Source organism: Anolis sagrei, chromosome 6, assembly GCF_037176765.1.
Source record: "Anolis sagrei isolate rAnoSag1 chromosome 6, rAnoSag1.mat, whole genome shotgun sequence".
Taxonomy (NCBI): domain Eukaryota; kingdom Metazoa; phylum Chordata; class Lepidosauria; order Squamata; family Dactyloidae; genus Anolis; species Anolis sagrei.
In genome coordinates this window covers 93,765,943-93,780,037 of record NC_090026.1, presented here as the reverse complement: position 1 = coordinate 93,780,037, position 14,095 = coordinate 93,765,943, and the positions used below count along the sequence as shown (strand labels likewise).

Sequence of the window (14,095 nt, the reverse complement as noted above, 5' to 3'; positions counted from 1 at the left end):
TGGAATTGTATCTGAGATGTTTAATTTGCTATGGGTTCCTTTTTTCCTTTCAGTGGTATTTAATACTAAATTTATTTCAAACCTCTTGAATAACAATGGGATATTTTCCTTCTTCCTATGAGTGACATTACTAGTATTAAAATATCTTTTTCTTTATCTGTAAATGTTATACTTTATTTTTATTATCTTTCACCTTCTTTTTGTGCATTTGTAGAATTTTAATATATTTGAAACGTGTGTGTGTGTGTAAAAATCAAGAATCAAGCTATGTTTAAACTGATCCCATTTTCTGTCTGGGAAATCAAATATTGCAATATGAATTGTCAAAATAAGTATACCACCTTTTCTAGTTCAGGTAAAAGCAACCATGGGTAAGTGGCAGAATCAAAGTGATCTAAGTGTAAATGAAGGGGAGAAATATAGCAGGGTTAGAAAACCTTACAAGACATTATTGAACTACAGCTCGTATGATTTTTCAGTGAACATGCTGCCGGTGATTGGATATAGAGTCAACAACCTCTGGAGGTTCCCCAGAGGTTATCACCATCCCTAGAAGTACAAGGCTGCTAAGTATTTAGATTGGTGTTTGAGAAATAATTAGTGCATTGAAAGTGGGCATGCTGGCTGGGGTACTGTGGGAGTCAAAGTCCAAAAAATGTAACTTTCCCAAGCTTTGATCTTGCCTATATTATAAACTTGAATGAAATGCTTTTGTGTTTCTTTCCTGGCACACAAAACGTTTTCGGGATGTATTTTTCTGAAGGTAGAGAAGTTGGAATCTTGGTCTCAACAGATAATTACAATTGTCTAGTTCCCATGGACAAGAGCAACAACACACAAGCCAGCTTCATGTTTTGTCACACCTTGTTGACAGTTGTTATGGAGCAATCAGTCTTCATTTAACACTTAGTCATCAAAAGCACTGCAATAGTTTCAAGTCTTTCCCTCTGTGGAAAGTGATAGAGGAGAAAGGGAATGCACAAATATAAGATTCATTTGTGTGTTACCAGCTATAGGTTTTACATCTGATTCAGCCTACTGAGTTGATTCTAGATTAAGCTAGTTGACGTCTAGGAGATATTAGTTAAGTGAGCTAACAGTTTGGGTCTGAGTACAATGTGTATAAATATTTGTTCTCTCTGAAGGTGGAAATCTGGCTGAAACGACTAGAAGACACCATGCGTGAAACAGTGCGTCGTCAAATCACAGAGGCTATAGCTGTCTATGAGGAAAAGCCCAGAGAACAGTGGATCTTTGACTATCCTGCTCAAGTTGCACTCACTGGCTCCCAAATCTGGTGGACTACAGATGTGGGAATAGCATTCAACAGGCTAGAAGAAGGGTTTGAAACAGCCTTGAAGGATTATCATAAGAAACAGGTATCATGCCATCTTCTACACCAGAAGTGGAATCTAGATTTCAGGCCTAACTAAAAATGTTGATTTGGACTTCCCATAGTTTCAGTCTGACAGCAACCATGAAAAAGGTGCTCTTCTGAATCCTCACCAACCACAACTGTGACTGAGAGAAAGCCCTCTCATACAGATCTTAATATTTGCATTGATTTACAATATAAAGAGAGAAAATATTTCATATAGACTAAACCCAAGCATTTAATGGGCTTTAAAGGTCAAAACCAATACTTTGAATTTTGCCCAGAAATGGACTGGTAACCAATTTAGCTATTTCAACTGGGTTGCCACAAGATCACAGCAGCCAGCCCCAATTGACCACTTGGCTGAAACATTTTAGACCTGCTTGTTACAGTAGTTTTAATGGGATGGAGTCAAAGCATTTGTAACCATAGCCAAATCTGTCTCCTCAAGCAACAGACACAGCTACTGCTTTATTCTAACTATTCATATGCATTCCTGGCCACATCCAAAACATGGATATTTGTTCTAGGAGCACAACCAACCTATGAACCTAAGATTTCAGGGGGAATTGAACCACTATTTTTAAATTGCATAGTTTTAAGGTTATGAGTTGCTTTGGTACTCTGTTCTGAGAGAAAATCAGGTTACAAATATTTGTGTGTTTGTGTGTGTGTGTGTGTGTGTCAGGAGCGACTTGAGAAATTGCAAGTCACTTCTGGTGTTAGAAAATTGGCCGCCTGCAAAGATGTTGCCCAGGGGATGCCTGGATGTTTGATGTTTTACCATCTTTGTGAGAGGCTTCTCTCATGTCCCTGCATGGGGAGCTGGAGCTGACAGAGGGAGCTCAACTCACTCTCCCCCAATTTGAACTTCTGGCCTGTCTATCAGCAGTCCTGCTGGCACAAGGGTTTAACCCATTGAACCACCGGGGGCTCCAGTACAAATAAATATTAATATTAATAATAACATCCCCTGACCAGCATTCTGACTGACGTGGAGCACCTCTGTGTCATCTTGATTAAGTTTAAATTTGTTCACCCTCTTCCAGTCCATTACTAACAGAAGACACTTGTTTAGTATAGAAACATCTTCCTTGGAACCAAATGGGCAGATAGAGTTGTGTGATAACAGGTGGCTGATGACACTGAGTGCCCAACTCTGGATGTCCTCTCTCAGTAGTTTCATGTAGAAGTTAAACAACATGAAGGACAAATCCAGTCCCCGGGGAACACCACAGGATAGTGGCCAGAATGTCAAACAGACATCCCATAGCACCACACTCAGTGTCCAAGCCTAAAAAAAACAGAGCCACTATAAAACAGTGTCCGCAAGCCCCAACCCAGAGGGATGACCCAGTAGGATACTGTGGTTGATAGCATTAAAAGTCACTGAAAGGTCCCTCTGTCTAGTCCCTGGCATAGGTCATATGCCAAGGCAACCCAAATTCGTCTGTGTCTAAAGACAGATTGAAATGGATCTGATTCATCCAGAAATGTATGGAGCTGGGCATTTGTTGTTGTGTGCCTTCATAATTTCCAACATCGGGCTGCCCTAAGGTGAATGTGACATGCAAGATTTGTTCAGAGTGGATTTTTCTTTGACTTTTGAATCTGAGAGTGTGATTTGCCAAGGTGGGTGTCCATAGATGAGTGAGCATTCGAACTCTCCAGAGATGCAGTCTAAGGCTCAAACTACTCCATCACACTGATTCTCTTATGGCGTTATTACTATTGGCTGTTAAAAATACTGAACACAATCCAGACTCCGTTTGGAAATTTTGGTATTCCATTTGTGTATATGTGTGTGTGTGTGTGTGTGTGTGTGAGAGAGAGAGAGAGAGAGAGAGAATTGAAACTGTATTATCATGTGAGTCGAAAGTTCCTTCTGAGAGTTGTTTCACATATAGAACATCTTTTAAATAAACAATTGGGAAAGCTTTACTTGGGCTTTCCTACTTTAAACTTCAGATGTATGAATGAATATGGAGGTTGCTTGTTTGAATGATTTGCCACAAAATGCATCCTTTTCCTTCACATGGAAAAATAAAATGCCAGGGAACCTTACATATCTCTTTGCAATGGGCTATGGCTAACAGCTAAAAGAAATTTAGACCTCAGATATATGTCACCTTCTTTCTGTCATGCTAGTTTTTTTTATGTGTGCATAGCTTTTTTCATGGGGAAATATTTCAAACTGCAGTTACCCCTGTCTGTGACACAGTGAAACTTTTGCTGCTGGATAAACTAATATAACATATAAGAAATATTTCCTTAGAGGTGAATTAGTTAGCATGTTAAGCAACATCCTCAAATATATATACACATATATGACTTTATACGTAATTCAAGTGTTATCTTTGTTATGGTTAGTTTCAATGTTTTTGCATGTGTAGAATCCCACATATTGTTTATACATATTTCTATTGATGCAAACACTAGTGTAAGAACTGTTACTCTTAAATATAAATAAATATTTGGTTGCAGTAACAATTATTAGCATTGTATAGATGCGTACGTCTGCTATATGTGAAAGTGAAAAGCTGATAGCTATTTGCATACAGCAAAACTGGAAGACCAGTTGGATTAATTCTTTGCATAATAAATTACTTTCTTGTGTCTTTTCCAGATTGCTCAACTAAATGCTCTTATCTCTCTGTTGTTGGGAGAACTGACACCAAGCGACAGACAAAAGATCATGACTATTTGTACAATAGATGTGCATGCAAGAGATGTGGTGGCAAAGCTTGTTACTCAAAAGGTAAACTCATAAGACTGTCTCATCTTCCATGTACACATACTGATTGATTTTTTTCTTTATTCTGAGGCTGTAAATTCTGAATCTATTTTTAGAAGTTGAAATAAACCATGCTTTCATTTGAATAAATGGTGCAAGGATCACATATATTAGCTACGAGGGTTATCCAGAAAGTAAGGCACATAGCTCTCATGGGGGAAGTTGGTATCACTGCCATGTAACGGAAGTGAACGAGCAGTGCCAGTTGTCAGTAGCTCAGTGAAAGTTAGAGATGAGCATCCTCATTCCGTTTCCCTCCAAGTGTGAAGTTCGTGCTGTAATGCGCTTCCTAAATGCTAAGGGCATGAACACAACTATGATTCATCACAAAGTCATTTCAGTTTCTGGAGAGGACGTAATGTCAAGACAGCATGTGACAAAATGGGTACAGAATATATTGTGAGACCGTGAAGTAACTTGTCAGACCATCCAAAACAATCATCATAGGATGCTGACAGCGGGAGTCTGTCTTTTTCGTTACAATGTTCCTCCACACACTGCTCATGCAACACAAGAGTTGTTGGCTTCATTTGGTTGGGATGTTTTAAGCTACCTATCTCATAGCCCCAATCCTGCACCCAGTGACTATCATCCACTAAATTGAAGGAACACCTTGGTACAAAACACTTTTTTGATGACAAGGTGAAAATCAGTGACGAACTGGCTGAAAAAGGCGGAGGGAAACTTCTATAATACAGGCATCCAAAACTTCTCCCATTGATGACAAAATGTATTGAACTGAATGGTGATTATGTAGAAAAATAATGTAATACCTATGCTACAAGTTTTATGTAAGTTTTATTAAAACATATTTATTTATTTATTATTCGAACTTATATGCCGCCACTCCCCTGGGGCTCGGAGCGGCTTACAAGAATGACTAAAATCTAACACAATTTAAAAACAATTTAAAACAATTTAAAAACAGCAATATCAACAATCAAAGGCCTGTCGAAACAGGTATGTCTTACATGCCCTGCGGAAAGCTGATAAGTCCCACAAGGCACGGACTTCAGGTGGCAGAGTATTCCAGAGTGATGGTGCCACTGCTGTAAAGGCTCTGCGTCTGGTTGCTGTTAGACGCAAGGTCTTGACACTGGGAATTTCCAATAGATCTTGGTCCTCAGAACGGAGGGATCTCTGGGGTTGGTAATTCATACTTTGTATTCATACTTTGTATTAAAAAAATATTTTAACCTTACTTTCTGGGTAACCCTTGTATAATATATGTGATGTTTTCTTACACATCTTTATTGAGATTTGCTGATCGAGCTTGATAGAAGTAACTGTCTTACTTTGTTGGTGCTACATGTGTCAATGCAAGTGAGTGGGTTCATGTGCTACCTTACCATTCTGCAGTGTAGCTGGAAGGAGATCCACTTCATTTATTTTAGACTTGTCTCTTCCATTTGAACTAGGGAACAATGAGAAAGCTCCTCTAAAGAATGTATGGAGTGCCCAAGACTTGTGGGCTAAATTTTACATGGGAAGCAAGGTGTGGGTTATGGCAGAATTTTGGGCACTTTTAAAAAACAGAATTCAACTATCATCACATGGTATGTGTGGAAATGAGTTTCCACTCCCATTCTAGCAAGTTTCTGAAATTGCAAGGGGAGAGCCATCTTAGATCAAGGCTGGAAAATGTCTTGGGCTGATGCTGTTTGAAAGACATGCCCTTGATATTTCAGTGATGATGGTGGTGGTGATGATGATGATGATGGTGATGATGTACACAAGTTTCCTATTGAATACAGACTTCCCTAAAGGCCATTTTGAAGTCCTCAGTGTCATCCAATACCCTACAAAAATTCTTTTTGCACTTTTTGAATTTTTCATCATTTTTTTGTCACAGTTCACTTTCTGATTGAAGAAAGATTAGTCCTGGGCCTAGAACAGCCCAGAGAGGCCCGAAATATGTCAAGATTGCCTCACCTTGGGTATCCAATAGCATACAGACCCTTTTAGTGAATTTACTTTAAACGTTTTTGAAAATCAGAGAATATTGCCCTCATGCCTTGGCAATTGCTCACATGGGCCCTAAGTAAGACTACTTTATAAACCAAGCAGAGACGAAACCCCTATATAATGCAGATGTCTCAGTTACATTGTTTCACGGATATTTTACAGGCAGTCCAGGTATTACATGATAATCAAGTGACAAAAAGGGAAAAATGAGACCTCAAAGACATAATTGTTTAGTGATGCCCGGGGGATGTTGTTTAAATATGAAATAAATGAGTCGGAGGAAAAAATGAAACGATGCTGGAAGGCACACATAAAATTGAGTCATATCAAATCCTTGGAGTTTATTTCTTGTAAAGGAGAGAGAGCTCTTGGCAAAAGAACTTATAATTTCTGTTTCAGCAAAAGGCTCATTAAAAAGGAAGATCTAACATTACCTTTGCTACCTGAGTGATACAGAGATGCTCAAGAGTACATCTAATTCTTCATAATTGCCAGTGTGGAGATTATTAATTGTGAAAGACTGAGAATGAGGATGAAAGGTAGTGATGACAGTCAGGGCATTTTGACACGTCTACATTCTTTCATCTCTTAACAGCTTCTCCATGTATAACAGTTGTGAAATGATAGTGGTGCTGTTGTTTTGTTTCAGATCACCAGTTCCCAAGCTTTTGTTTGGCTGTCACAACTACGCCACAAATGGGATTGGGCCCAGAAGCATTGCTTTGCCAATATATGTGATGCTCAGTTCCAGTATTACTATGAATACTTAGGAAATACCCCTCGGCTAGTTATTACACCTCTGACTGATAGGTAATGTGTGCTTGGTTAATAGTAGGTTATCTTTGCTTGATCTATCTTGTCGAATAAAAGGCAAAAGAATTATATCATCTCTACTGTGAGAAATTCTTAATATTTTAATTAAGATCATTTTACAGAGTAATAAAATTTTAAGTAAAACATTTGTATTAGGTTACAGTATATTCATATACACTCTTCTGAATGTTGTACTTTGTTGTCTTACAAAGGGCGGGCAAATTATAGCATTCCAGTTGTTCCTCCCAGCACTGTATCATTCCTGGAAGTCTCCAGTAAATTTTAATGTTGACAGATCAGCTTACCTAAAGATAAAACCAGTGTTGGATTCTCATTTTCTTGAAACGTTTTTCCTGATGCTTTCAGGCATGGTACAACCTATAGGCAATGCTGGGGGTACAAATATAGTCCTATTGCCCGCCATAACTGCTTATTTCTGCATTACAAGGATGGCCACTGGGGCCTCTTCTACACTACCATATAAAATCCCGATTACCTGCTTTGAACTGGATTATATGGCAGTGGAGACTCATATAATCCATTTCAAAGCAAATAATGTAGATTACTTGGTTTGATAATTTAGATTATATGAAGGTGATGATGATGATGATGATGATGATGATGATGATGATGATGATATGGCAGTGTAGAAGGGGCCTGGGTTTGCCTTTGGATATTCAAACTAAAACAAGAGATTGAAGGGAACAAATGGGCCAACCTTGTGCCAATGAGGGGCACAGGGAAATCCATTTTAGGAAATCCTAAAATGGATTTCTGTTTTCGAATGAGATGCTCTTTAACCTATATTTATGAAAATGTATTACAGTTTTGTTGAACAAATATTTTAATGTTGAGGCAAATTGAAGCTTCTAAAATAGAAATACTGGTATTCCACACTGCAGCTGTAGGTAAGAATTTTTGGTACCCCTAAGCTCTGAATCTGTCCAAAAGTGAGTCTCACAATATTCAGTGGAATTTGCTTCCAGGAAAATGGATTCCCTTGGAGAAATCTCTGCTGAGTACAGTAGGACTCACAAGTTAGTATGTATGGTAAATTGGTTGCCAGACTGAGGTATATGTAGCTATCAGACAGAATATAAATATATAAATGAAATGGAATCTTTCAGTGGAAAGAAGAAGGAACACATACATCTCCCAAAAATGTATTTATTTATTTAAGTATTTATGTTTCACCCTTTATTTTGGAACTTCAGAGTGTTGTACAGATAAAACAATTCTAAATTAGAATAGCTACACCAGGATAAATAATATTGAATGCAACAAGTTAAAACAGATTTTAAAAGTTTTCTATATTAAAAAAATGTAAAGTAAATTAGGCCCCAAAAATTTTAATAAACACACTTGGCCCCAGAAACCGTCCATGGGACTGCCAAGGGGAGGGCATTGGGGTGCCACAGCTGAGAAGGCCCTCTTCCATGTTCTCCCAAACCATACTGCCCCATAGGTGGTACAAAGAGGAGATGTTCTCCTCAGTCCTTTGGCAGATACATGTCACCAGAAGCACTCCTTCAAATATTGAGCTCCCAAACTAATGATATTTTATATGTGCTGACCTCACTCTTCATATTAGAGTGTGGTCATGGTCTTCCACTATCTCTAAGAAATTCTTAGGACCGTTTCAAACAACCATGTAACCCAGAATATCAAGGCAAATAATCCATCATATTTGCTTTGAGCTGAATTATCTGAATAATCCAGTTCATTGTGGATTTTATATATCTGTGTGGAAGGGACCTAACTTGTCTGGCAGTACAATTTTTTCCATTATTCTATTATCCTTAAATACAGTAGCAGGATTTTAAAATACCACGAACAATAATCTTTCTGGGAAAATATAAACATTAAAAATAAATAATAATGATTTGGGCCTTAAATTAGTTCCTCCCACAGCATACTCATTCAGTTAAGGCTGTAATAAATTTACAAGTCCCACAGCTGTAAAGTTGTGGTTTATATTGGTGGTTTAGGAATGTCAGCCATAACAGAGAGTTTGTGATAACGTTATAATAACTGTGTTTTTTTTATCACATAAAGGTGCTACATTACTCTTACCCAGTCTCTTCACCTAACAATGAGTGGTGCACCTGCAGGACCTGCTGGGACCGGCAAAACAGAGACCACCAAGGATCTGGGCCATGCACTTGGGATGATGGTCTATGTTTTTAACTGTTCTGAGCAGATGGATTACAAGGTACTGTACCTATTTTTAAACAGGCTTTCAGTGCAGGAAATTCTACATGACAAGAGGTGGAAGGTTTTATCCCAGTCCCAAAGATGTACATTGGGAGGTGGGAAAATTGACCAGGTTTCCTTAGAAATAAATTTAGAATTTATTTCTATTTATTTTTAGAAATATGTAATGAACCAGGATTAATTTGCATTCAAGAAAATAAAAGATAGGTTATCATGCTGGCTCCGTAACAACGACAACTGGGATGGGAGTGGATCTTCAAACTATGAAGCATTTTAATGGGTCTCAAATTCCACCTTCTATAATTATTTTTGATAGGTGTTGTAAAAACTGACAAATAAGATGGTTTGCATTTGCACAATTCAGTGTTGGTTTTTGTTTTTTTTTGTTTTTTTGCAGGGATTATTCTACATACTAGACAGAATCCTGCAACTAACAGAGGGGGGAAATGCAATAAGGCTTTTCTGTATAAGTTATGAAATCTACAAAACTAAATTCTTATTTTATTTCATTTTTCAATAGTCTATAGGAAATATCTACAAAGGTTTGGTTCAAACAGGTGCTTGGGGGTGTTTTGATGAATTCAATCGAATTTCAGTAGAAGTTCTGTCAGTTGTGGCAGTACAAGTAAAGACTATCCACGATGCCATAAGAAATAAGAAAAAGCGGTGAGTATTAGTATCCCTTTCTTCAAATATTGTTTGACACATTGAACAAAATTAGAAGAGTATAAAACATATCAATAAACCACCTCTTGCTTTGCTTCTCCGTTACTAATCCTGTGTATACCACTGGGTCAGCCCAAGGTTCAGTCTCTCTCAGATCTACTTGTGAGGCAAATTCATTTTAAAATGCCATTTACATTTTCATTGTATCTATAATAGGACCCGTGGATTTTGGTATCCACATGGGGGTCCTGGATATAAAACTCAGTGAATACGATAGGCTTGCTGTACTGTGTATGTAATGTATGTACAGCAACATTATTTGTTGTGATATACAAATACTCTAAATATTAGTAACAAATAACGACGAATCTTCCCAACCCAAAACCATTGATTTACAACATTCTATGCAATGCTTTTGACACAAAATAAAAACATAATTATGAAATAATAAATAAACAATTTTGTTGTACTGATATTATGGCATTGAATTGTTGCCCATGTAAGCCCCCCTGAGTCCCCCCCCCCGGGGGGGAGAGAAGGGTGGGGTAGAAATGATGTAAATAAATAACAATAATAACCTGTCTGAACGTATCCCTTTCTATGAACCATCTCAGAGATTAAGAGCATCTGGAGGAGGCCTTCTCTTGGTTCCACCTCCTTTGCAGGCGTGGTTGGTGGGAACGAGAGACAGGGCCTTCTCAGTGTTTTTTATTTATTTATTTATTATTGAAAACAAAATAACATCATATTTGAACATATAATAAAAGTCTATTGTAGGCTTACATTATGATAAAATATTTCTATATTATCTATTCACACTCTTTACAGATTAATTCATATTACTTTTTTTCTCCCACCTCCTCCCACCACCCTTCCCTACCACTCTCACTACTTTTCTCTCTATATCTATATCTTTATTTTTAACCATGAACACAGCCTTTTTAATCTTTGTACAATATCTATCCTGGCTTCACCTTCTTCTACTCATTTCATATAAATTGCCCATTTCTCTTTAATTTCTTCTGTTTTGTCCTCCTGTGAACCTTCTTGGGTTATACATCCAATAATATCTGATTGGACTTGGTCAAATGAATATTTATTCTAATTTTCCAGATTCCATTTTTTTATCTCTCCATCCCCAGGCTATTACTGTCTCTCCTGCTAAAATCATTGCTTTAAATAAGTCTTGGTTCTTCACAGCAATGTTTTTATTTCCTGTAATTGCCATTAATATAAATTCCATATTGACTTGGATTGTTATTTTGAAAAGTTTCCCCATTTTTGTGATTATCTTATCCCAAAAAGTTGTTGCATTTAAACAGTCCCACCACATATGTGCATACCAGCCTTTCTCACTTTACAATGCCAACACATTGGGCTTAGTCCTGTTCCCATATTTGCTAGTTGAGCCGCTCTCCTGTATCATGTCCAGATAAATTTCCTTTCTGATTCTTTATGGGCCTTCTCAGTGGTGCCCCTCAGCTGTGGAACTCCCTCCCCAGTCATATTTGATCAGCTCCTTTCCTCCTAGCCTCCAGAAAGAAAGTAAAAACATGGCTATGGGACCAAGCCTTTGTAGAATAACTGCAGTACAATAAATGAATGTAGAATCTGTTGAATGACAACTGGAACGGCTCTGGATTACAACCTTGCACTGTGTGATTTTAATTATTGATGTAATTGTTTTAGATGTTTTAATTCTTTGGTTTTTAACGTAAATGTTTATCTAATTGTACGTTGTTTTATGGCATTGAATTGTTGCCTATGTGAGAGGCCGCTCCGAGTCCCCCTTGGGGTTGATAAGGGCAAGGTACAAATGTGGTAAATAAATAAATGTATTTCTGTTTATGTGAATTATCAACATATATAAATAATCAGGAACTTCTTCAAAATTGGCTACAGGGTAAAACCCTATTCCAACTGTAATGAAAGTAAATGCATGATGTATTTTCCATGTGTGCCCTTCTCTGTCTCTCCAACTGGGCAGATAGTGAAGGTCTGAGTCTTATATGCTTCCCTTCCTCATTCTCCAATGGTTCTTCCCCATAGCTGACACTCTCTTGGTGTCAATATATCTGGAGGTTTTAAAAGCAAAATACTGATGATGGTTAGAGCTTTGGACTTCCTTTAGGACGTACAAGCAGAGCATAAATGAATTAGAAATTGGATGAATCTCCTGTCCAGTAGCATTTCAGGCTACCCATCTTCTGAACACTGCTTTGAATTTCTTTAAGAGAGAACAAACAGTATATTCGGGTGGTGGAGGAGGAGGATTATTTGAAAGACCCCTTATTCCCAAATGTTTGGCATGGGATGCTGTGTATCTCTTTGAGAAACAAAAACTCCAAACTATATATGCACTCCAAAACAAAACAAAACAAAAACTCCAAACTACATAACCCACTGCTCCCTGGTGGCACAGCAGGTTAAAACACTGAGTTGTTGAACTTGCTGATCGAAAGGTCGGTGATTCAAATCCGAGGATCAGGGTGAGCTCCTGCTGTTAGCCCCAGCTTCTCCCAATCTAGCAGTTTGAAAACTTTCATGTGTGAGTAGATCACTAAGTACTGCTTCTGCGGGAAGGTAATTACACGACATGCAATCATGCTGGCCACATGACCTTGGAGGTGTCTACGGACAATGCCATCTCTTTGGCTTAGAAATGGATATGAGCCAACCCCCCCCCCCCTTCCCGAGTTGGACACAACTAGACTTAATGTCAGGGGAAGCCTTTACCTTACATATGCAATACAACAAACAAGCAGAGTCAATGTCTTTCTTTCTTTGACATCATAAATGCAGATTCCTATTCCTTGGAGAAAATATTACCTTGGAGGCATCTGTTGGAATATTTATTACCATGAACCCAGGATATGCTGGTCGGACAGAATTACCTGAAAATCTTAAAGCTCTGTTCAGGCAAGTATGAATTAGGAAAGCATTTAGAACACTTATGCCACCTAATGTCAGTCGTGTGGTTAGCACTAGAAAGCATTTCAGTTTATTAAATACTGAATCTGTGAGACCATTCGTGATTATTAGAGCTCTGAAAGCTAAAAGTGAGAAATTTTAAGATATTTTGTTTAAAAAAATGTTTCATAAATACACCTTAAAAGGTTTTACTATTTTTGAAGAACTTGTCATAACAACAAAATAAGACATGTTACTTAATTGGAATGAAAACCTAACCGTTTTCCCCTGGAGTTAAGCTGAAAATCAAAAACTATTTATGTGAATTTGTTGAAGAATGAACAATGTTTCCCTGTTAACTTCTGGTAAAATCAGCCCCCAGCTCATCTGTCATTTTAATAGAAATGAGTATTGATACAATTGTGCGCATGACTGCATTTTGAAAAAGGAAATATTTGTTTATAAACTTCTTGTTTCACACACATAGTATATTTCTCTCCTACATTATTTGGAGTTATTTGGTATGAATGTAGAGATATGTGAATTACACTGAATGATATTGTAAGACTTGCTGTTGCCTTCCTCTTTGGCCCCTTCTACACTGCCATATAATCCAGATTATCAAAGTAGATAGTCTGCATTATCTGCTTTGAACTGGATTATATGAGTCTACACTACCATATAATCCAGTTCAAAGCAGATAGTCTGGATCTTATATATGGTAGTGTAGAAGGGGCCTTAGATGATAGTGTGACTTGTTCAAGATCACTCACTGGGTTTCCATGGCTATGTGATGATTTGAACCATGATATCCCATAATCATAGTCCATTGACCTAAATCTTTAAAGAATTTCTGATTTCCCAAACATGCTGGCTCTCCTAATAGAGGTGTACATGAGCTAAATTGATTAGTTATTACGTTCCTTTATTTTGAGGTGGAAAGACATGTAGAAGTCCTTCATTTTGACATATGCAGGAATTATTAATTCTTACTCAAAGTATGCATTATAGATATGTGCATTTTTTTTAGCATCAGCTATTACACCAGCCATGCTCCTTCTAACGATGGTGGTGCATCTACTGGTAATCTCAAGGCTAAACTTCTGCAATACATTGGGCTACCTCTGTCTCGAGTTTGAAAATTCAGTTTAGTCCAAAACATGGCACCCAGATAGGGCAATCAGGTCCTTTAATAGTAGAAATTACATCATTTTCTTGGCTGCTTTTGCTAACATGAACTACCACCTTGTTAAACGACACAGCATCCTATATTTATTTATGTGGTTTTTCTCTGTGGGTTCTGTGGAATTCGACTTGAAAAGTCTGAACTCTTCCCCTGTCTCTTTTGAAACAATATA

General features: G+C 37.7%; 1 protein-coding gene across 1 annotated transcript in view; it reads left to right on the top strand.

The window, feature by feature from the left end:
- DNAH11 (dynein axonemal heavy chain 11) overlaps positions 1 to 14,095 on the top strand; it is a 180,998-nt gene that overhangs the window by 58,823 nt on the left and 108,080 nt on the right. The window contains exons 30-35 of the mRNA XM_060782106.2: positions 1,146 to 1,379; positions 4,002 to 4,133; positions 6,784 to 6,944; positions 9,003 to 9,159; positions 9,682 to 9,827; positions 12,630 to 12,746. Of these exons, the coding sequence (XP_060638089.2) occupies positions 1,146 to 1,379; positions 4,002 to 4,133; positions 6,784 to 6,944; positions 9,003 to 9,159; positions 9,682 to 9,827; positions 12,630 to 12,746 (947 nt within the window). The remainder of the gene's footprint in view (positions 1 to 1,145; positions 1,380 to 4,001; positions 4,134 to 6,783; positions 6,945 to 9,002; positions 9,160 to 9,681; positions 9,828 to 12,629; positions 12,747 to 14,095) is intronic.